This window comes from Emydura macquarii, unplaced genomic scaffold, assembly GCF_026122565.2.
Source record: "Emydura macquarii macquarii isolate MOO-44397 ecotype Brisbane River unplaced genomic scaffold, CSIRO-AGI_Emac_v2 contig_3257, whole genome shotgun sequence".
Classification (NCBI taxonomy): domain Eukaryota; kingdom Metazoa; phylum Chordata; order Testudines; family Chelidae; genus Emydura; species Emydura macquarii.
Window position 1 is genome coordinate 124,542 of NW_027133394.1, and position 25,050 is coordinate 149,591.

The 25,050-nt window shown below is 41.8% G+C and overlaps 1 protein-coding gene across 1 annotated transcript in view; it reads left to right on the forward strand.

The window, feature by feature from the left end:
* The first annotated feature begins 14,108 nt into the window (after positions 1–14,108).
* SLC4A5 (solute carrier family 4 member 5) overlaps positions 14,109–25,050 on the forward strand; it is an 83,850-nt gene continuing 72,908 nt past the window's right edge. Inside the window, exon 1 of the mRNA XM_067532322.1 lies at positions 14,109–14,139. Coding sequence (XP_067388423.1) covers position 14,139 — 1 coding nt within the window. The 5' untranslated portion in view covers positions 14,109–14,138. The remainder of the gene's footprint in view (positions 14,140–25,050) is intronic.

A 25,050-nucleotide genomic window follows, 5' to 3' on the forward strand; every position in this document is an offset into this window, starting at 1 on the left:
AAAAAAATTTTTTTAAATTTCCCTTGTTAGAGGAGATTGAAATTTTCCAATTTCACTCACATTTTGTTTAAATATTTGTATAAAAAATGACACTGGACATATTTTTGCAATTTTTTGTGTTCTCAACCCAAGTATCCCAGGACATCTGCTCTTTGTGGGCAGCTAAGGCCAATTCTGCCCATGACTGTCACGTGAGGCCCTCTCTGGAGTTATTGGCTGACCCAGGAGACTGATTAGTAAATGAGCATCTGAACCTCATAAAGGCTACCCAAGCTCAGTAGATGGGAACTCCAAAGGGAGACAGGAGGGGAGGTCCCAGGAAAAGTCCCAAATAGAAGGCTAAGCAGAAGGTGAGCTCTCTGGGGGACCCATCAAGTTGGGGAACCTGTAAGCGGGTACTCCTAGAGAGGTGAGCCTCCTAAGTGGAGGGCTGCAGTCAGCAGCAGGTATCTAAATGGGCCTGGTCTCAGCTTGGGGTATCCCAGATGTTGCCCAGAATCCTGGCCTACTAAGGGTCACCTGCTGTCTCTGGAGAAGAGTCACAGTGAATGGACGTCCCCAGATCGCTGACTCCAGAGAAGTCACCCCTGGGGGGGGGGGTGAGACTGGAACCGAGAGAACCCTGTGGGATGAGCCTGGGTAGAGGTGCTCACTGGACTAAGATTGACCTAATCACCCCATGGGAATGTTGGGGTAAAAATTTTGTTTGTCCTGAATTGGTTTGTCTCTTAATAAAGGAGACCCTCCACTTTTAAAAGGGTTAGGTATCTAGCCCAGGATTGCAAGTCAGAATTCATGTAAGTGATCAGCCACACACTGCGAAGAGTGAAATAATCAAAGTGAACAGTTATGAATAACCTATAGGGTGCGAATTGTTCATTCAAACGACTGGGCAAATCGTGGTTACACTGGCAAACATCGGATTTAGTTCACGGGCTGGAAAACAGGGCTACGTTTGCAACAGCCGTTCTTTGCAATGAATATTTCAGCCAGGTGGGTCTCAGCTGTAATTTTTAAAAATTTTTTTGGGGGGGATGTGCAATAAAAGTCATCCTCATAACCATAATAAAATAAATTTGGCATGCACCTCTTCTATCAATAACTGAGCCCAAATGATTATCCTTGGAAGGAAAGTTTCTTACTGTACTTTTCCTTAAATGAAGTACAGGCAGTAGCTATCCACTGTCTTTAAAATGTTCTCTTCTGTGCAGTCTAGTAAGTAATCAACGCCATAGGCAATGAGCATTTAATCAGTAGAATTCAAGTGTGCTGTGTGTTCTGAATACATGTATTTGCCGTGACAGTCATATAGTTCATTTTTAAGCAAGTAGCTGTATTGCCTTTCCAAAGCCGATTTTTCAGGACACCAGTCTTTGGATGGCAACAGCTCTGCGTGTTTGCAGCTACAACTGTTCTCTGCAAGAGACTAGCTTCAAGGCACTCTCTCTTCTGCAAGGTTTTGTTGCTTTGTGGGATAGGAGTACCTGCCTTCCGGAATAACTGGCTGGCCTTGGGAAACCCAGCTGGCTGCTTCTGCTCTTCTGCAGCCACCTTGCCATAAGTTGTAATTACAGGCCTACAAGCCATTCAAGTCAATGGGAAAACTCCTTGAGGCATCAATGGGAGAAGGACAGGGCTGACTTTCTAGAAATCTTGAAATCCTTTTGAAGGAACATGCAGTATAAATAGAAGGGAATATTAAGCTCTGCATAGTGATTTGTAAGTAAAGAGTGTGTATTAATTACATAGAGTTAGGAGAGCCCTGTCCTTAAGATGAGTATCTGAACGGAGAGTGGTAGAGTTCCCACACAGCCAGCACGTGTTTATGTATGGGGAGCCAGGTTAGGGACAGGAGAAACCAGAACGTGTGATAACTCAGATAAGTGGCAGATAAGGGGCTCAAATTTTCTTCTCTCCCAATTGCATTCACTCAGCTTATAAATCAAAGGATGGTTTTTTTCCTAAGGGCTAGCACTGCAAACGCAGCCTGGAAGCTAAAAATCAGACACTATTCTTTCTGCTTCTTACATCATTGGCAGGAATAAATACTCTGCTGTCAGACCCAAGGCTGCTTGCTCTGTGGGCGGTGCACAAGTCTGCTGAGAATCCAGCTAACCTCCCATAGCTGTGGCTGTTGCACAGCAATAACAGGGCAAGCATCTGTGTCTCATTAAAATCAGCAGAAACGACTCAGCTGTGCAGAGCCAGTGCAAAAGCCACACACCACTGAAGCCCCTCTGAAGCAGAGCACTCATAGGGAGTAGATATGCAGAGTATGAAAATGCTATTTATGGGTACACTGTTGGTAATTAAACTCTGGATTTATTATATAGGACAAGAAGGGACCATCGATCATCTAGCCTGACCTGGATAGCACAGGCCATTAATATTCACTCAGTTACCCCAGTACTGAGCCCAATAACTTGAGTTTGGCTCTAGCATATCTCCCAGAAAGATAGCCAGGCTTGACTTGAAAACATCAAGAGCTGGTGAATCCACCATTTCCCTTGGTAGCTTTCTCCAATGGTTACTCATCCTCACTGTTTCAAACTGGAAGCAAGGCGCCCATTTTTATTTGCCTGACTTCAGCTTCCAGACATTGGTTTTTGTTCAGCCTTTTTCTGCTAGGTTAAAGAACCCCTTAGAACTTGATACTTTCTCCCAGTGAAGATTAATAATAATACTTACAGCTTTTAAGAATGGAATTACATCCAGGAAAGTGTCTGTGTTCTAAGGCATACAATTAAATTACAAAAACAACTTCTAGACATTTTTATGAGCTGTGTAACCATTTTTCCCCTCTCCTCTTAACATTTCAGGAGTAACCTTTTCAGCAGCACTCATCCAGGTGCATGCTGAGAGATGCCAACCCAAGAGTACTGCTTGTGAGATGACTCACAGAGGGATCTGGAAACGTAAGAGTTTCACAAAGGCTTAAAAAAAAAATGGACCCTGAAAAACACCCAAGGTAAAGTGAGCTATGATCTGGAGTCTGGACTACAGCAACAGCACATTGCTGTATGGCATGCCTTAAGGGAAATTGTGGGCTTGTAGTGCCATCATGTGGACAGGAAAAATAGTGTGTGTCTCTCTCTCTCTCTGCTTTTCACTACTTAATCAAAAACCATCCCTAAAATACAATTCAGAGAGAAATCTGGTACTTCAGACAGAAAGGCACAACTCCATGTTTGGCATAAACAGGGTGCAGCTCCATAAAAGTCAGTGGTGCTAAAGGTGAGTTTTCTCTAAAAATCCTAGAGTCAGAGCTTTAAAAAAGAATCTACCAATAAAAATGGTTGCATTGTGATTTAGTATGTACAATTTTCTGTGATCAAGAACTGTTGCATACTGTCACTTTGTTATAGACCAAGACTGAAAATATAGGTGGCCAGATTAATTTGAGATTGAGAGGTTATTAACTCCTACTACCAGGGAATCTTAATGAGGTGTGGAGTACTCGTCTTGTGGTTAAGACAATGAATTGGACTTGGGAGATTTGTATTCAACTCCCAGCTGTGCCTGAGACTCCTTGTCTGAACTTGGTCAAGTCATTTCCCCTCTTGTGCCTCAGTTTCCCATCTGTAAAGTGGAGAGATTTCCTTTCTCCTACCCTGTCTTGTCTTGTAAAGTCTTTGGGGAAGAAACTTTCTCTTCCTATGTGTATACACAGGAGAGCTATAAAAGGAAAGGTTTCTCTGTCCCATGAACATCTTTGAGATTTCAGAAATTTTTCCCAGCCCAAATTAAGACAAAAAGTCAAAGTTTAGAAAATTTCTACAAACTTGAAAATCTGAAGCGGGAGGGGAAAATGTCAATTCAATCAAAATGTTTAATTTTGATCACTTCAAAAAGTTTTGTTTTGAGTTTGACCATTAAAAAAAAAAAGTTCTATAATTAGCTTACATGTGAAAACAAAGTTATTTGGAACTGGAAAATGGAAATGTTTCCCTTAGAAAATGTCAAAATGGGATGTTTTGACAATCACAAAACTTTTTTTTTCCAAAATCTTTTTTGAGTCCCCAAATTTTATTGCAACTGACTCTTCCTCATAGAAAGTTTTGGTTTAAGCAAATTAGCATTAGACTGAAAAAGTGTTAGAAGGGCTAAAACACTAAGGAGGGAGAGAAATGGTGCAGGATGGTCCAGCTGGTGTTTAACTATCACCAGTGGGATGACACTAAACAAAAGGAGCTTTAGGCTGAATGTCTGGAAAAGAGAGTCTGGAATAATCTCTCAAAAGGATTTGGGGGGAACGCGCGTAGGGAAGCCCCATCACATTATCTTAAGCTGCAAAATGTCACTTCCCATTCCTGTTCCTCCTTAGCAATGTGACCAGCTATTCAGAAATTATATTGACAGTTCGGATGCAGACTTATTGATATTTCATGTTAAAAAGATAAGTACATCTGAACCGTCCAGGCATAAAATACAACTGGAGAGCTCAGATAATTAGTGTGTGTGTGTGTGTGTATACAAGGATGTATCCATGTAAAGTGTACGACTGTGTGCAATAATCACAGTAAAACCTAAAACCCGCCCCACTTTTGGGAATCATTACAAACTCAAGGCTGAGATCCAAACTTGAGGCAGTGTAGGATTAAGGACAGAAGCCCATGGGAAATGCAAGGTTCCATATGAGATGAACCCAAATGAAAAATATTGAATCAGAACACACCAGAACTTCAGGGTATTAAAAATGGGACCCCTGATCTGAATTTTCCAGATGGTCCCTATTTTAAATGGACCAAACCAAAAAACACAAGATTTTAGGTGGTGATTCTAATCCAGGGTTTTGGTCCAGGCCTCCGTGCAATCAGTGCTGTGATAATGTCCTCGTTCAAATGGAGAAGGACCAATTGGAAATGGTTTTCCATATCTCACAATGGGGTCAGACTTGCGTACAGCTAGTGTAAGCAGCTGCTAGAAACCCCCAAAGCCCTGCGTCACTCCGTAGTTCATCGGAGAGATCAGAGGCAGAGGTTACTCTCATCTTGGTTTTTCAAAAGCCCCTCCTTTGCCAGGACATTGGTACGGCTGGACCTACGTCATAATTTTAAATTAATCCCATGAGTTTTGCAATTCAGGAGTTTGGACTTCATGAATGTGTGTTTCACTCCAGATCTGCCCAGGTGCTGAGTGCCCTCCATCCTCATTGAACTCTGTAAGCATTGAGTGTGCTCAGCACCTTGCAGAATCAGAACTGTAATGCTGGAAGGGATTTTCAACAGTATCTAAGTGATTTAGGAACAGGGGTCATATTGAAAGGGCCAGATCCTGCAGGTATTTGGGGTATATCTGCACTGCAATAAAAAACCCACAGCACTGAGTCCCAGAGCCCGGCCAGCTAATTCAGGCTCACAAGGCTTGGCCAATGGAGCTAAAAATAACAATATAAACATTTGGGTTCAGGCAGGAGCTGCTATTTTTATGTCTACACTGCTATTTTTAGCCCCACTATCCTAACCCAGGCCAGCTGTGGCCAAGCCTTGTCTTTTATTGCAGTGTAAACATATCGTTAGGCATAACTGGAAGTGTTTAATGGGAGCATATACATGCAAAAAGTTAACCACATGCAGCCCCGATCTTCAGTGGTCCTGAGTTCTCACAGCGCCCTTGACTTCAGTGAGAGCTTTGCCTGGTGGCGCTGAAAATCAAGCTCTGAATCTATATATATTTCCTATCACAAGTACAGGCTCTCTCATTTTAAATGATTTTAATACGGATTTAAAGGCTCATTCCTGGTGACAAAGATAATTTCTTACCTTTCAAACTTCAGCCTACTGGGATGAGGGAAAATGGGTGCTCTCTGTTTAGGGAGGCAGTATTCCATGTTCTAAAGGGCTGTGGTTTTAACTGAGGCTGTATGATATACTTTCAATGAAATCTCAAATACCTTAAATCTGAGGTTTTCATATTTTGTTTCACAAAATTGGTTCAATTTTGCATGAAAAAATCATCCACTTTTGAATTTATTTTTATTTGTTATTTGGATTCCTAGGAGCCCCCATTGTGGAAAATGACCCCGTTGTGCTAGGTGCTGTACAAAGACAGAACAAAATTAACTGAAGAACTGCCTGAAGAACATCTAAATCTGCAGTGTAGTTGTTGCTGTGTCTGTCCCAGGATGATTATCAGTGAGACAGGTGGGTGAAGGAATATCTTTTATTGAACCAGCTTCTGTTGGTGAGAGAGACAAGCTTTCAAGCCACATGGACCTCTTCTTCAGGTCATCTAAATAGACAAGAAAGACACGGTGGTGGGGAGGGGTGTAACAAAAGCAGAATGAACAATGTGATGGCAGCAAAAATCATGTTAGTTCCATGATTTCTTTTGGAAGTCCATTTTGGAGTGGAAATTGGGTCCATTTTAAGCAAAAATGGTTTGATTCTCCAGTGAAACCATCAAAATCTTTGACTTTTCACAATGCCATTTCAGTGAAGATCAATTTTTTGCATTCAGATGTATGAACTTTCAAAGTTTTGTGTTCTTGAGGTGGAGGGAGAATTAGGGTGAATGTTTCACACACTTTCAAAAAAGGGCAAAATACAGAGATTGTGAAATGGCCTGGAATGCAATCATTTGTTTTTTCTCTATTTTAAAAAATAACTATAATTATTTAATTCCCCATGAGCCTGATCTGGCTTAGGCTGCTATAAACTTCAGTGAGGCTTCTCATGCATAGGTCTTTGCAGGTTCCAGCTGCTTACTGGACCATCCTGTGCAGTATAACTTTGCTCCATTCTTATTATTACTACTGTTGATCATTCCTTAAGCATTGACAGAATATTTGACACTGCACAAAACTGAGACCGTTCCTGTCGAAAGAGGGGAGCTGACAATCTAAGCCAGACCGATGCACACAAGATGCCCTGGGAAGCACAGAAGAGGGAAGCAGGTTAGAGAGTGATGTTTTTGTGTTTTATGGTCTTGCTGTTTTTGACCCTCATTCATTATTGTGTCCGTACAAGGCTAGGTCCTCGCTCGTTTGCATGTCCCATCCTCCACTGAGATCTATTTGTGTCCTGTGACGTGGTGCTGCTCGGCTCTAAAAGTCAATCAACATTGCCCAAAACACATTTTAATGGGGAGCAGCAGCGCCTTTGACATTAGGAGTCAATATCATCCTTGCATCAGTAGTTTTCTCTGCCAAGATAAACTAGACTTCCTCACCCTACAGCACCCAGGACTTTCTTTCATCCTAGAGCTTCTGCTGATCAGCTACTGTACATCCCTTTCCACTTAGTTTTGAACATTTCTGGGGATTAGAAGGTAAGATTGCTTGTTAAAACTAGTACTCGTTTATGGAACATTGTGGGACCTAACAGTGCAGGTTAATATCTGTGCAATAATGTTCGCCGAAGGCATGTTTTAGGGTGAGTCTACCCTGCAGTCAGAGGTGTGACTGCAGTATGTGTAGCCATCCCTGAGCTAACTTTGATCTAACTAGCCCAAATAATAATAACGGTGAAACCATGGCAGCACGGGCCAGCTGCACCCTCAACTGGTTGGAGTTACACAGCCCCTGCTGCTATAGCTTCACTGCTGTTGTTGTTGCTATTGTTGTTGTATCATTAGTTGTGTCACTTCGGTATGTAATATAAAATGACAACTCCTCTAAGAAAATAAATGGTTTTTTTCCCCTATAATAGATTCCACCACCTGTTTATCACAATCTTCGAAGGAATGTTCTTGTAGAATGAGAGATTTTAGGTGTTATGTATTTTGATCTGAAGAGACTCTCGATCATTGTAATGTTAGAATACCTATTGTTGTGTCTATAAGTTCTACTCATGCACATAAATGCTAGGGGGAAAAACCCGACACTGTATTTATATATGTCTATTGTAAAAATAGAAATTCTAGGCGCATCAGTCCCATGCTGTGGGAAACTCTCCAAATATTTAAAATGTCCAATAATCAGCAGTTACACTGAACCACTGCATCAATAGTTACTATTGGGCTGCTTTTTCTCCTATAGGCTTGAACGAAGGGGAGAGAATGTTATTTCTGCTTTGAAATGCTTGGCAGCTACTCAGAGCTTTTTCTGTACTTACAGTGCTGCACCAGTGTGCACATAGTGAAGATGCTACCAACACCGATGGGAGAGCTTCTCCAGTCGGCATAGATACTTCACCTCCCTGAGAGGTAAAGCCCACCCACCCACACAGCACTGTCTGCACCATGGGTTAAGTCAGTATAAGCCATGTGAATTTCTCAAGAGTGACATGGTTATACTGAGATAAGTCTGTAGTGTAGACCAGGGCTCAGATACTTCTGTGATGGAGACCATATAAGTAAATAAAGTTCTGTATATTGAGATTAAAGCATCTGAAGCTAACAAAAATATCTGAAGGTGGAGTGTGATGAGTGTGTTTAGATGTGCAGGAACATTCTGACTATGTTAGTGTTGACGGATAGAAAATGTTTAGTCTTTACAGTTGAGAAGCAGTTTCTAGTGTAACACGCCCCTTTTTCATTTGCTCACTTTGTTCCCCAAAACTTCTTCATGGGCAGTAAACGTTGTGCATGTGTTTCATTATGAATCTCTAAAGTATACTTATACTCACAGGCTGTGTCTGCACTGCAGTGCCTAAGGCCACATAGCTGTGTCTGCATAGGCCCCTCATGTAGGGGCATCAGATGTCAACAGAAGGCATTTTAGCTGCCTAGTGTAGACGCAGCATTTGTCAACAGAAGGAGATTTTTCTGCCAATGTAGGAATACCACCTCCCTAACAACATGAGCTATGCCGACAGAAACACTCTTCTGATGGCATCTCTGCAACAACGCTAGGGGTTTTGTTGCCGTAGCTCTGTTGCTAGTGGGTGTAGTTCTTCCACCTCCCCCCACATCCCTGACTGATATAGCTATGTCTGTATAAGTGCAGAACAGGTCATAGAAACATCTTTGTCCACATGCATCTCTTAGTGAACCAGAAGGATAAGAGAATAATTGAACGTACAATCAGGATGTAGACTCTCTCTGTCCCTCTTTAGCCAGAGTCTTGGTGGCCATGTTAACAAGGGCCCTTTGCAGAGATGCCAAATGGGTCACTTCAGAAGACTCCCTACTCAAAAAGGCATTTAGAAAGAGCACAACATCATGGCAGCACATCCTAATACCAGACATCAAAGACCAGAAATGTTAAGCTCAGCTGGCTTGCTGAGGACCCCAAAAGGGAATTACGGAGTTAATTTACCTACGTTATTTTGTACACTATATGGCCTCCAGTTCTGCATCTCAGGTACCCATCACTTGTCTCTTTGTCTTCCTTTCACACCACATCTCTGCCTGTCCCTTTCTGTATTAGGCCTTGTCTACACTTAAAAGTTTTTCAGGTATAGCTATAGTGGTAAATCTTCCTAGTGTCGATACAATTATAGTAGCAAAATAACTCCTTTGGCTAGTAGAGCTTTTTCTGGTTTGACAAACAAAGTAAGTTATATCAGCAAAAGCACTATTTTGCTGGTGTAACTGCATATATTAGGGATCTTGCAGGCATAGCTAAGTCATATTAAAACAAAAAAATCACAACCCTAATCAACATAGCTATGCCAGCAAAACTTTTAAGTAGTCCTAGGGTTTTATACAGTCATCTGTCACCTAATATCTGAGCATCTTCCATATAAAATTGATATCAATAGCCAAGTCCCTTATGAACTTCACAGAGTCTCGGACAATTCTCATTTCTCAGGGTAAGACTTCTGCTTGGGATTAAGCTTATTTATTTGGTTGATTGGTTTGTTTGGTCTCAGGTTGTGGGGGATTTCTTACCTCTTGGGGGAGAGGGGTTTAGCTAGAAGGTTCATTGTTGTGCTGTCACTGGTTATGATCCTCTTCCTACCAAACAGCTGAGCTGTCCACCCCAAGTCCTAGTATGACATTTTTATTTGTTGGACCCTTTCTGTTCCTCACTGTACCTGGTATTGCCTGTCACACATTCTCTAACATCACTTCCCCATCCCCACTTCAAATCCTGGAATATAACCAGATAATCTTAGTTTCATGAAGCTGAGGCCTGATGTCAGGTTACATTTTCACTAGTGCAGTTTGGGCACACACTGTGTATACAATTGCACATCCAAAAAAGGATGTTTATCTACATCAGTGGAGCTAGATGCACACCGGCACATGCAAATACCCAGTCTGGTACACACAGTGGTGATAACCCAGGTTGGAATACCCATACTAGGCAATCTGGGTCTCAGCGTCCTGAAAATTGGACCCTATCAATAGTATTTTCTTTATTAAGAGTGTTGCAAACTTCCATTCGTTATCTCTATGGCCTAAGTAAAATTCTAATCTGAAACACTTTGAGCCCTATTCTTTCACTACGCAGGGAGTGTATGTCAATGGCTCAGATGAGGCTGGCAGTCAAAAAACCCAAATTCCGTTCTCTGCTCTGACATTATCTCCTTGTGTGTCAGATATGGATAATGTCATTCACCCACTTTTATATGGCACTTTGAGATCTACGCTGAACAGTGTTCTTTAAGGGCTGTGTGGTGCAGTTATTATCTATGGTTTTATTCTCCAGTTATAATGAATATTTGCCTGCGCTCACTGGCTTGTTATTGGGAAGCTACTGATGAATGATGGGACTGTGCCTGATGGCTTGCTTTTTGTAGCTTGTAGTTGGTAAATTTATAGTCATAAACTAATATTGCCAGTTTTAAACCTGTATAAGTGTTTGCAATGGTTTCACTAAATAAGTTTCTAAACCAATTTAAGTTAAATGGTGCAAATTCTGTATGTGGATCAGACATGGGACTCACTGGGAGGCTTTCCTTTTCCTTCCCCAAATGATTTAAGCCCATTATACCCTGGTTCTTGATACCATGGAAGTCCATTAGAATGCTTGTGGTGATCACTCATGTTGTTTCTTCCATAAATAGCCTCTCAGAGAGGATGATCACTTTTTATCGCTAGCTGAACTGTTCGTTGCTAATAACATCAGTGTGTTGTTCACAGCTCTTTCCTGACTCTCTCCCAATCAGTTGGTTATCTGGAGAAATTCATCAGATAACTCCATGTGGCTGTTTGTGATCTTTTCACTTTGACAGTTGATCAGACTTTGTGTTGTATGATTTGGACCTACAGGCTTGTCTACACACACATTGTGTCAATTTAACAAAAAGCTATGCCAACAGAAATACCTTTATACCCAGTGTAACCAGTCCACACTTGGAGGTTGTATTGATTTAAATAAATAGGTTTCTTTCTATCAATTTAGTTAAATCAATACAAAAACTGTATAAATAAACCCCGATTCATATATGTGGGACAAGGTTTATCTCCTCCATTGTTTTTGTACAGCTCAGCTCCTATATTTCAGTAGCTCTGATAATGTTTTATGATTCTTTATGTCTTGTGTTGTATGTAAGCAGCTTCAATAAATGAGAAAACGAGCTGGCCGTTAGTTTGCAATGGTACGCAGAGCCCAAAGCTGGCTATCCGACCAGTCTCAAAGTGACTTTGAACGGCATTGATTTTACTGCCACTACTAGTAACCATCCTCTCATCGTCATAGAGTGTGAAGGGCAATCACTGTAGGTGAGATCATTAGGAACCTAATTTCTATTTTTGAAAAAAACATAAAAACTCCATTCAAAATAAGACAGTGTTTGAAAATTATAAGCAAAAAGCAGAGCAAATATTTACCAAAATGGGACTGTGCATGGTGAAAATGCAAATTCCACTTAAGAGAAGCAGGAAAACAATATTTTGTATTTGCAAGTCACTTTTTAGCTGCTTTTTTCATCCTCAAAGCACTTCATAAAGGTGGCTCAGTGTCATATCCCATTTTTTTAGATGGGAAAAGCTTAGGCACAGGGGTGGAATAACTTTCCAAAAATCTCAAAGCAAAGTCTGCACTAGAAACCAGGTCTCCTAACTCCTAGCCCCCCACTATAACAACTAGACCACTTTAGACTTTCACTTCTACAAACAAGGGTTTAGGTACTCTGTGGGTCAGTCAGGACTACCAAAATATTGCAACAAAGTATCTGTGAATTTCCAGTTCAACAACTTGACCTGACTGTACTTGGCCTCTTGTTCATTAGATATTTTGCTTGTATTTATTATTATTATTATTATTATTATTTATTATTATTATTAATGCGTATTGCAGTAGAAGTTAGGAGCCCCAGTCATGGAGCAGGACCCTTCTAAGCTCTGAACAAACACATAACAAAACAATGTTTTCTGCCCTAAAGAGCTTACAATCTAAGCCCTTCCTTTCTCCAGTGCTTTGCCTGTCTTTTCTGTTTAGGCTGTAAGTTCTCTCACTAGCTGACTGTACAGTCCCTAGCACAAGGGCTGCCATCTTTATTGGGGTCTCTAGGCACTACTGTACTATAAATAATATTTAATAGCTGATATCCTCCACACTGCCCCTGCAATGTGTCTCAACCCAGGCCCAATAAGACCACTTCAGGAAACTCCAGCCTTCTTCAGTTTTGATTTATTATTTAATTGTATTGACGTAGCATCTAGAACAGGCTGGGCCCCATTGTGCCAGGTGCTGTATGAACACACAACAAAAAGATGGCCCCTGCCCCGAAGAGCTGACATTTTAATAATAGTTTCTTACCACTGTTGCATATACAGATGCCTCTTTCTAGAGAATCGCTTATTGATCTAAAATGAAAATATTTTTTTCTTAAAAGCCATGTTCTAATTATTTTCTTTATTCCCTCCTCCCCCTTGAATCACTCCGCTCTGTCCTCTAGTGGTCCGACCATGATGGATGAGGATGATGGATTGAGTGAGAGGGGTCTTGGCAACTCCAGGAAGAGATACGATGATGATGAAGGTAAGAGAAATTCCAGGTGCTCCACAATTTGCTGGGCGGGGGGAACTGATCCTGCTCCCACTGAAGTCAATGGCAGATCTACCTACCTACATGGCCCTCATAATTGCAGAATGTCACAATCGTTAATGGATGGGTTCTCCCAAACATTCATGGGAGATAAGGAAATGCTATCTCTGTTTATAGATGGCGAACTAAAGCACAGGACAGCTCTAAGTGACCTGTTCAAGGTCGCACAGGGGGTCTATGAGTCCTAGTCTAATGTCCTATCTACTATACCAGTGTTTCTCAGCTTGTGGGTCATGACCTGGAAAAAGGTTGTGAGGCATTGAAAATTGTATTTGCTCTGAAGAAAAGAAAATCTCACTCCCTACACACCCTTTTACCCTTCAAATTGAGTATTCTTTATCAACGTCTCAAAGCACACACACAACTAAGTAACACAGACTTATCGTTGTCATAGATAAATTTTTTTACTCTTATAGTAAACGTAAGGGGGACATGAACATTTTTACTTCAAAAAAGGAGCCGCCAACCGGGGAGGGTTGAGAAACACTGCCTTAGACTTCCGACTAGATAGCTGCTGCCTGGTATTGAGCACCCACAACTCCTACTGAAGTCTGTGGAAGCTGTAGCTACTCAACATGTCTCAGAATAGGGCCTTTCAATTGTTCTGAAGGCTCCCTGGAAAGGTAATATTCTTTGGAGTAAAGGAATAGAGAAGTGATGCTAGATTTCACTCAAAATTCCAGGCCAAATGGATAAAATTTGTCATATTTCCATCTAAATAAGTAAAAGCATCCTTTGTGGAGGTGACACATGGTCCAGTGGGGAGGCGTGTAATGGTGCTAAGGGTTCCTGTGCATCTCGGGGTGCTGATGAGAGACAACCCCCTAGGTCCTGCCCTCTTGTGGCATCGATGGGTTTGGAAGTAGCCAGACATCCTTGTTAGCAAGACAGTAATGTTTGGTGTTTCAGGCATAATGGGAGATGGGAGGGGAGAGAGTAGGTGTTTCAATCACTCTGGAAGAGCTGGCTTTGATCCTCAAGTGAAAAGCACCGAGGTTTCTACGCCCATTGTGTTAAACTGGAGCTCTGCTTCTGCATGATAGATTTCTTTTTCCTCTCCATTGCAGATTACCATTCCATTTACATCGGGGTGCCAATGCCGCGAGGTTACAGAAGGAAGAGGCGCAGGCGGCGATCCGCCGCCAGCCGGGACAAAACGAGTGAGAACGAAAGACACTATGAGCACCAGGACCAATCAGATACCGACGACGGAGGGCAGGCGAGCTACGACAATGGAACAGACAATGCCAGCAGAACGAGTAAGTCCCAGTTGTGCCATCCCTTGAAGTCAAGAAGAGATGGATTTGGGTTCTGACTATATAAGGAAATTTCCTGAGGGAGCCTCTGTGGTCCTCTATAGACTGTACATTTTTTCAACACATTTTCATCAAAAATGCATTTTTTGGGGCTTGAAACTATTAATTGATTCAGGTTGAATCCAACGAATAGTTTAAAAATAGTAGAAGCATTTTCTTTTGGCTTTTTGATTCAAAATGGTGTTTTGATTCCAAATATGGCTAATTGGAGAAGAAGAAAAAAAAGACAAAGAATAGTGAAAAACACCTGAAATGGCTGAATCTAAATGAAAAATTCAAAAACAAAATCATTTCAAATTGACTGAAAACATTTTGGTTGAGTCTAAATGAATCAAAACACTGAAAAAAAATTCATTTAGAGGTAAATAGAAACATTTGTTGATTGAAAATGAAATTTTTTCAGCTTTTCAATTGGGTGAAAACTTTTGAAAAAGTTTCATTTTGGTTCAAATTGAACCAGAATTTATATATCTTATGGTCAGGAAACTTTTCTCCTGATATTGAGCATAATTTCATCCAACTGCTCATAGCTATGCCCTATGTACTAACCACACTAAATAAATTTTTCTCCATACTGTACGTTTATAAACCCACCCACTGGCTGAATGTACATTCTGTGTTTAATGTATTCCCTGTAATGGCTGGTCCACATAAGAGTACAAGAGCCTATTACTGCTAATAGCAAATGGCTGTACTCCTCTAATTCAAATGGCAGCAGTCCTTGCTTTTAGTGCTGAAGGTTCTGGGTTCTTTCTCTGCTGATGAAACCTAGTAAATGACGTAGCATTTACCACCACTAGGTACAATTGTGGTCTCTTCTAAGCTTTTCTAAATGTTACCAAAAACAGAAAGAACCTGGATTTTTCAGGTCCCATCACACCAGCAATTGGAAAACACGTCTTTTTATTTATAAGCAGAGGAGATTTGATGTGTGAGCATTTGAAAGAGAGTCAGTATGTAATGCAGCAAGGTAATTTCAGTGCTCTTTTTTCAAAGTGGGGTTGTGCTGTAAGTAATTCATGTTATTTCCTACTCCTTACTAAATAATAGAGTTAATTAATAGCTCAAATTTCTGGTCATGAAGCATGACTATATGCAGTGCCATTTTGCTGACCATTTTCTGATGGGGGTTTTTGCATTTTTTCCATCCTAACTTAATTGCAATATTGGTAAAGTGCTTTGAGATCTACTGATATAAAGCACTATATCAGAGCTAAGTATTATTATTATTTCTCCTAGTTTATTATTCCAATTGCAGTAGTATCCAGGAACCACAGCTGAGGATCCAAGGCCCCATTGTGCTATGTACTATACAGACAAATAACAAAGACAGTCCCTGTCCCAGGGAGGTCACAGACTAGATGTCAGACAGGATGCAACAGGTGAATGGAGTAGACAAGCAGGGTGGGGAGGAGGGTGAGTTAGAAGAATGATCAGAATTTAGCAGACAATGTATTCATCACTCTAATATATTCAAGGTGTCATATAATCATAGTTCTTAGAAACAGGAAAGACCCTATTGTGTCACACCTAGTCCATTTCTTGGCCAGAGTAAGATTGTTCCTTTCAGTCTATTCCCTGGAGCCTTGTCCAGTCTAGTTTTTAAAGCTCCTTAGTAAAGATTAACATTTTACATAGCAAAATAGCTGTCAATCTCTGATTTAGCCGCCAATATAGATTTTCTCTCCTTTTTTTTTTTTTGGGGTTGTTTATGAGTACACAAACCAAACCGCTATAGGAGCTGGATCACAAAAAGTGACAGGACTAGGGGGGTTGTTTTTCAATCCAGGCCTCTCTTTAGGGCACAATTTTGTACTCACAATAGATTATCCTTGCAATTCATTCATGCTTTTCACTGGCAAAGCATTCCAGCAATTCTCTGGCAAAACTGCACTTGTAAAACCAGAGTACCAGTCTGCAGATCACGCCAGTAATTCCTTATACTGAAACTATTTGTTTCCTTTCACTTGGCAAAGCATAGTGTCCCAGTTACTTGTTCAGCACGACTTACCTATCAATTCAGTGCAATAAAGCTAGATCATCACAAAACTGTAGGATAAATAAGGCAGGCTTGTCTTCTGTTTGACTGTCTCCAGTGAATGGTGCTGGAAATGGTAAAGGGGTTGTGTCCCATGTTTCTGACTGGCTGGTTCAGGGGAGTACAGTCCTTTGTAGTTGTTGTAAGTTGTTTCTGAATAAGGCAGAGTTTGCAAGGCATATGTTCACAAATATCTATTTGAAACAATCTCCAAAGCACTTAGTGGAACACTCTAAACCTGCAGAGAATCCTGAACTTACCTTCCTTACCTTGAAGGAAGTAAACCCTGTGTAATATTCCTGATGAATGTCAATATCTGAAAATGTGGCCCAGCGTGCATATGATGCAATATAAAGAAATACTAACGCATGAGGCATATGGAGAATCCAAAACATTTAGGATTTAAACCAGTTAAGGTGGGGCCTATTCAGCAGTTCCAACTCATTACTTTGGCAGAACTCCGATTGACTTCAGTGGGATTTTTGCCCGAGTAGAGAGGCATAGGGCTCTGACCAGGCTTGGAGTAAATATGTGCAGCATTTCTGAAATTGTAGGGATTATATCAAAACCTGTGCTGCTGTTCCCGTCCTCCCACCTCTTTCTCTCATTCCCCCTCTCTCATTCACTCACACACACACACACCAGTGTGCTCACCTCTTACACAGGCATCTCGGTGGATTTGGTAACTTCACGTCATGAGAGCCGCAGAGAGAGGAAAGTGCTTTATATTCTCTATAATCTGCTTATTAAGCCACGGAGTTTAACAAGCCTGAGTGGATAAAGAAGGAAGTTTGGGGTGTACATTTGTTTAGCGGGGAGTAAATGGGGGAAAGAATGCAAACCATTCCAGGTAAGGACTGTTCTCCATGCTATTTCTATTCTCTTTCCAGTCTTAAAAATCTTGGTATTCATGGGCTTTGCTGCTTCTTTACAAAAGCAATTTCTTAACTGATCTAGGGGCCAGTTAAACACAACAGCAATGTTTCTGTTTGCAAGTGTAAGAGCAATTGATTAACAATACTGTGTGGCATCTTAGAATCTGATGTGCTTGCTAAAAATAATCTTTTTGATAGCAAACACAACTTATTCACCTCTGAGGGGTCAGAAAGGTGCTTTTGACCAGGGTATCTGTCCCTTCCACCCTAACAAAGAACATACTGTGAGGGATACTGAGCCTGAAAAATGTGGCACAGCTGACCCCCAAAAATATAACAAAGGGAGTTTAGCAGTACATGCATGCTGGAGAGAGAGCCTTCCATTTTGTAGCCTGTTGCTGCCTCACAGTGTTCGGGAAGTGGGATAGAAGAGGTGAATTGCACATAGAATGGGATGTTGGTCTCTTAGAAAGAAGGATAACTTAGAGCTGTGGGCTGAGATTTTCAATGATCCTAAGAAATGTGGACATCCAGGTCCCATTAAAATTAATGGAAATTGGGCATCTAAATCTTCTAAATGGTTCTCAGTCCTGAGGTTCAATAAGTGCTACAGCTGGGATGCTTTACTGTAAAGGGCAGCTAGTTGCAAGAATTATCTCCATTGAACAACCGGTCTTGCTGCTATCTTCCTTTTAAGGGGCAAGGAATGGAAAGCAAAAGGGAAAAGGCCATTCATTGTATGTTTAGATTGTGCTGCAAAATGAGAACTACAGAAAATGAATGTTTCTTTTGAAGGAAGGGCTGGATGATTACAATAGCCAGTCACCATTAAATAGTGAGCATTTCAAACTGATGCTAGGTGCTTGTTAGTTATTTCCTATACCACGTCTAGCTGAAAACTGCAGTAACTTCAGATAACATTGTGTGCTCCCCATCGGCATGTACTGCTTTTATTCTTTTAATAGCAACCATTTTTTGTATATATGATACACAAGAAAAGTAAGACCAGACTTGGCCTTTGTTTTGCAAAACCGCATCAGCTGGGATTTTTATACTTTCAGGAAAGGTTTGGGAAGTAGTTCTGTGGGCTTGGTGCATTTCTAAAATGCATGCAATACCAATATTGCATTTTGTTGTTCCGTGCAACTATCCGTTTTAATGTAATCAACCTGTTTTATCAGTAGTATTAATTCTGAACTAAATCTTCATCTCTGGAAAGATGGGGGCCAGATTCTGATCTCACTGTGGTTTAAATTAGGGGTAACTCCACTAAAGTCAGTGGAGTTGCACCAATATAAAGCTGGTTAAGAGAGATCAAAATCTGTCATATTGACAATATCTTTAATTCTTCATGCTTTTCTTTTAAATTACATGAATGTGATCGCTATGCCTCCCAAACAGTGGATCTCTTTATGACCTTTGGTAAAGTTCCTAGCATAAGTGTATGCATTCTGGTTTAGCTTTAGTGCATTGCCTTTCAAAAATGCAAAACTCTGCAAGCATTTCTGTCACTTTTTCTCAGACAGTGCAAAAAGCTTTTATTAAATTGACCATTAGCATCTTACGTTCTCTTAACATAGCACAATGACTCCAGTAGCAAATTGAGGGAGCGTTCTAGTGACGATAGCTTTAATAAAGCTGAGCTCTCAAAGCCTTGCAAGAATCTTGCATCGGTGCTTCTTTGGTCATGCCCAGTTTGCATACTCAAAAATAAATCACCATTAAATGTCCTGCTAACTGAACATCTGGTATCTACATTGACTAAGTTAAATGATGCATCAGCTTTACCAGCTGAGAAAAATGAGTAAGCTCCAGACAAGTGCCTGAAACTCTGGCCAGGCTAAGACAGGTTTCATTTATTTCAAAGGGGGAAAAAGATCCCTCAGGTGCATAAATACCAAACATTCTCTCCAGCAGCTTCCTGCCCCCGCTGCTCAGTGAAGTCCTATCCATGTTGATTTAGCAAATGACTCTTTGTTCGGGTCAGTGACCCCGGACAGGAGAACAATGTGACTAAGAGTCTAGAGGAGGAAGAGACCTGAAAAATGATCTTAAGACCTTCCACTTGCATGATGTTGAATGACTAGGTGTGCTGTGAATGGAGGGAAGGCAGCAGCTCAAGGATCTCAGCAAACTGCACAGTCCAGAAAGTACGTGTTATGTGTAGACAGATCGGCTTAGACCTTAAGCCTGGGGGGGGGGGGGGGAACCCTCTTTTCTAGCTAAATATTCTCCTTTGTCTTTTGTTTTCTTCTGTGGCTGACCTTTTTCTTTTCACAAATGCACTCAAAATAGGAAGTTACAAAGTTAAACCACCTTTAGGTACTGATGTGGTCTCCATCACTGTCATATCTAAGCACCTCACAGTCTTTCATGCATTTATCCTCAAAGCCCCTCTGTGAGGCAGGGCAGTGCGAGTATCCCCATTGTACAGATGGGGGAACGGAGGCATAGAGAGGCTAAGTGACTTGCCTAAGGTCACACAGGAAATCTGTGGCGGAGCAGGTCTCCGAAGTCAAAGGCTAGTACTAAGAGATGAGTAGGTCCAGCCTGGAGAAAAGAAGGTGTTTAGAACTTTGTTTAGAACTTTGCAAAGGGATGTTACACAGGTAGAAAAAAATTCCTCTGTCAATAGGCACAGAAGAAAGGTGACGTGGCGAAGCTAGAGCAGGGAAAATGTAGATTAGATGATAATAAGACTAAAGTAGTTACTGTATGTGACGGGAGACGTTTCCAAGGGCAGTTGTGGATTGCCCTCAATGAAGAAATTCCAGGCTAGGGCTAGTATAGGTGCTTCTGTCAAGGATAATATAGGAATAATTAACTCTGTACTTGCACATGGTGCAAGGGACAGGCTGCAGAGTGGCTGGCAGCGGGGACTACAATACAGAATAGTTCTTGTCCATCTCTCACTTGGCGTCACAGCCTCGGTAGTGTGTGGCCCTCAAAGGGTCCCAACTAGCCAGAGCTCTGCACCCTCGGGGAAAAGGTCATCCCCCTCCAGCTGAGAGAGCTGAATAGAATTGAAGCTGCCACCCAATTCCTCCCACTTCCCAAGGGCAAAGCCTAAGAGCTCCCACCTCTCCAGCCCTTCTAGATTATGTGGCAATTGGGCCCGGGGAATGACATAAAGGGAGGCATACGCATGACGTCCCAGGGTGGGGAGGGGGGTTCTTCCCTGACTGTCAGCCAAGGAAAGACTGAATGGGTCACTCAGCTCCCTGGCTGACAGCTCTGAAATAGTGCCCAGCCAGGAAGGATAGACATTGCTAAAGATACTTTCCCTGTCACCATAGGGAGGGGAAGAAGGGATGGAGATGATATCCTCCTCCACCTTAAGGACAGGTTCCATTCCCTCTCTGTACCCTTCATGATCCCTGCAGGGCAAAATTCCCAGTTACGCAGGTCAAAGGGCCAAATTCTAGGCCTGTGTAAGTCAGCTGCAAAAACTCCTACTGAACTCAAGGGGACCCAGATGTGACCCCATACCCTGAGCAACCACAGTGAAGTCAACACATTTACACTGTGGTAACTGAGATCAGAATCTGCCCTACTGTTCACAAAGCACTTTGAAGGTGTAAATGGCTGGGGATGGGGGTTGATGTAGATTTTTATGCTTTTCAGGACAAGGACCTGTCTGGGTCGGTGGGTGTTCTGTGAAGCACCTAGCTGGCTGCCATATAATAATAATAGTTGTTATTTTTAACCTATGTAATTATTCCTCTCAGAAGGATGATGTTTCACATACAGCTTCCCCATTGATTTGGGGGAGAGGGGTCTAATCTTTTGCCTAACAGAACCTGCACTGGCCCTACTGCCATCAGGAAGTTCCATGGCCAGAGGAGGAGGGCTTTTTTTGTTTTATGCATGTACAGAGCCTAGCACAGTGGAGTCTCGAACCCTGCTTATGGTCGCTTGTTACCACAATGCAAAGAATACATAATAACAATAAGGGTGCAGAGTTAGCACCTCCTCAAATGACTGTAGAATTACAATAGAATGGGACTGATAGCATCCTTGTTCTCATGTCCATGCGCTCCCCATGCTATTGCAATGCTAAGGGATCAGATCAGAGGTTGCTACTGGCCTCTTAGATTACATCCTCAGCTTTTATCCCAGCTTTGCTTTTCTAGAGAGGTTCTGAAATGTACCTAATGTAGGTAGGTTGTGAACTCTCTGGGGTTGTCTATTCCTTTGTGTTTATGCAGCACCTAGCACGACAGACCCCCTGATTCCAGCCAGAGCCTCAGAGCACTACCATAATACACATATTAAATGATTAATAGGAATAACCAAGCCTCTGAAGTGGAATAAGTGCTTGACAATAGTGCCTTAGCCCTGGTGGTGTGGCTTAAGGTTCTTAAGCAGTAAAGCAGGCTAAACTATAATGCAATGGACATCCTATTCTTTCATGGCAGTTATGAATTCTGCTTCACCTGACTTTTATGGAAGGGAAAAACAGTATTTCTAGCTGTAACAGGAGATTTCTTTTTGCACGCGCACACACACACACACACACACACACACACGCCAATTTAATTAGCTCCTTTGACCGACTTTCTTATTCCCAAATTATAGAGCTGTGGGATTCTGTGAACAAAGACATTTTCATAAATGGATTAACTTCTGACATATTAAGAGAATGCTAAAATCCAACAGTTTATTAAAATACACTGTGTTTGAAGAGACCGATATGTGGTTGTGTTAAACCCCTGTTTAAACAACTCACCAACAACAGAGGAGGAGACAACCATCCCAACCCAAACCAGCATCTCTGCACCTTTGTGGAAGTTCCTATCCTTGTGTCCATGTTACTTAGCGAATGCCACAGTGATCAGGAGAAAAAATCGGTTCTAACAGTATAAACCCTTCTGGGCACAGGGACTGTGTCTTTATTTTGTAATGTGCCAAAAGTATTATCAGCATGTTAGAAATAATAATTGTAACATGGGCCAATCCAGGAGTCCTTACTCAGGCAAAATTTCTGCTGACTTCAGTGCAGGAGTTTTGAATCAGGATTTGGTCCTACAAGCATAGGTCTAAACTCCCCGCTTAGCTTTGCGGAGCACACTTCTCTGAAGGTTCTTCTCTTCTATGTATGTGTAACTCGGGTGCATGCGTGGAGAGGAGAATAGGCGTGAAGAGATTCTCCTCTGCAGTTTGGAGAGGAAAGTTAGCCACCAAGTTAGGGATACAAAAAAGTTCCTCCATTTGCAACAATGTCTGTTCCAAGCGTGATTCTTCATAGGCCAGTCAGAAGGGAATATTAAAGGAGCTGGAGATGGTTTCTCTTCATAACGGGAGAAAGATAATCAAAAGGTTAAAGCACAGAATCAGGAGACCTATGTTTTATTCCTGACTCTGCCCCAAATTCTGGTCCTCTGGAGATGGGAGCTGTTAGGAGAACATGGCTGGATGGATATGGACAGGCTTACTATGTAACCTTGGGCAAGTCCAGTAACCCTGATATTCTTCCATTTCCTCCCTTGTAAAACAGAGGGGCAAAGCCCTGCCTAGCTCATGGGAGCGTTGTGATGCGTAATTAACAAATAATTATAAAGTGCTTTGAGACCCTTGAGTGGGGGGCACTGTGGAAGTGCAGAGTATTATAATTACTACTGGATTGATCCCAGCTGGCATGTAGAATGTGTGCGTCGCTCTTGTTTGGGGGGGATTGTTGTCCTTTACCCAGTTTTGGAGGTGGAGTGTTTCTTTGGATAAGTGTGCCATGTAATATTAAGTGTATAAAAGGGGAAACACTAACAAGGGGGAGAGAAATGTCGGAGAGAGGATGGTCATGTCCACTAAGTATAAGTGGTGTGATCATTGTAGGATCTACAATATATACATTGATTGAAGGCTTGTCGACATGAGAGAGTTGCACTGGTAGAACTTAAATCTCTTTCTAAACCAATATAAACCAGTGCAAAAGGCTGTGTGGACATTTACTTCAGTATAGGGGTGGCTTATTTAGGACCAAAATAAGCGTATCCATGGAACTTTTTACACCAGTTTCATTCTATTGGTTTCAGTTCACACCTCAAGTTATACCGGTGCAACCTCCTCGTGTGGATGAGTCCTGAGTGAGTTTTTCTGAAATTGTCTCTTTCTCCATCTCACGTTCATTCTCTATTTTCATGAGTTATTGCTGTGGGCCAGAACCTCATTCAGTGTAAACTGGCATTGCTCCATTGGCTTCACTGAACCTGAGTAAATATCTTCAATGGAGTAACACTGATTCAGCCCAGCCAAGAATCTGGCCCTCTGTCTGATTTTTGTCCTGTATAAGGACAGGCCATTACTCCCCAGAAGGGGATATAACACATCCTGGGTAAAATTTTCAAAACCGCCTAATGAATGGGAGTTAGTCGCCTAAAACCTTTGGAGAATCTTGGCCTTAGTAGCCTACATCCCACTGCAAGAGGACGTAGGGCGTGTCTCTACTGCAGTCACGGGGTAAGATTACAGTTCAGGTAGGTCCCAGAGCAGCGACTCCCATGCTGAAGATTGCACTGCCACAGCTTCATGGATCCAGGACCCAAGCCAGATCGATTAAAACTAGCTTAGTAGATCAGCTTGATCTGCAGTCCCATCCTGTGACTGCAGTATAGACGTACCCTGTCATTGGGGGTAACGTGTGCAAAAAAGCACCTCTCTGTATGATTCCGGTGTGACCACACCTTGAGTGTTGTGTTCATTTCTGTTCATCTTGTATCTCAAAGGATACTGATGATGAACAGGAGGGAGTTCTGAAAGCAGAAAGAAAAATGATCGTGGAGGGGGCAGGTTTAAGAGAAAAGATGAAAAGAAGTAGTGACACTTGGCTAAAGTGACAACAAAGGGGCAGTCAGAATCACCTGGAAATACTTGAACAATGTAAGCACCCAGGAGCAGGGAAGGATCATCTAAAGCAGTTGAATGAATGAATGAATGAAGAGAATATTAGGCTGAATATCAGAAGGGCTTCCTGACAGTGAGATGATTGGTTTGTGGAATAGTCTCCCAAGGGAAGGGGTGGGAATTTATAAACTAGATTGGACAAAACACTAGCAAATGTGATGAAGGCAGCAATCCTGCAGTGGCAGGGAAAGAGACTGGATCTTCAGGGAAGTGTTGCTAACACTTAGGAGTGTACCCTATGTTTGTTTTCTCCATTCATTCATTCTTCCCCATCTCAATGGGATTTGGGTGCTTCAATACTTGGCCCATGTCACTTACCTTTTTTATTCCAACTGTCTATAACGGGAAAGACCAAATGTTTCCATGCCCTTTTCTCAGGTGCTGATTATTAGAAAGGAAAAAAATTTGTGACTTTTAAAGTTAGATTAGACAAGTCATATACGCTATGAGCAAACAATCCAATTCTAGAAGTACTGGAATTAAGTAGGCTGGAAATTTTCTCACAATTAACATTGTTGTTCTGCCTAAATTATATATGTTGTGGCCTATGTGCCTGTTGGTATAACCACTCGGCAGAGAGAAAAAAAGTGTCTCCATCCATTTTGACTCTCCTGTTGATGTCCCCCCCTAAACACAGCTTCAGAGCTCCTGCGTTTTCACTCCTGGTCTCCTCCTACTCAATTACATAAGTTGTTGCATCTCTGGACATGCCATGTGATAAGATACAAGTACCGCCTTGAAGTTGGCCCAAGGATCTCTCCCTTGGGAATCCCACAGTGGTATTACCTCTGAACAAAGGTGTTCCTCCGCGGCAGGCATTTTTCAGCTGTTTGGAAGCGGACCCAAATAGCACGAGTGAATGGCATTCCAACACTCGGGTACATGGCACGCTCTTCTGCCAGATTCCTAGCGAGAGTCTTGTGGCCTGCAATAACTGGTGTGTTCTGCTCAGTATAAAGTAGACCCTTAAATGAACAGATTATTAAGGAATCTTAAGAACAGGGAAAGCCTCCTGACCCAACATGACTGCCCTTATTTGGC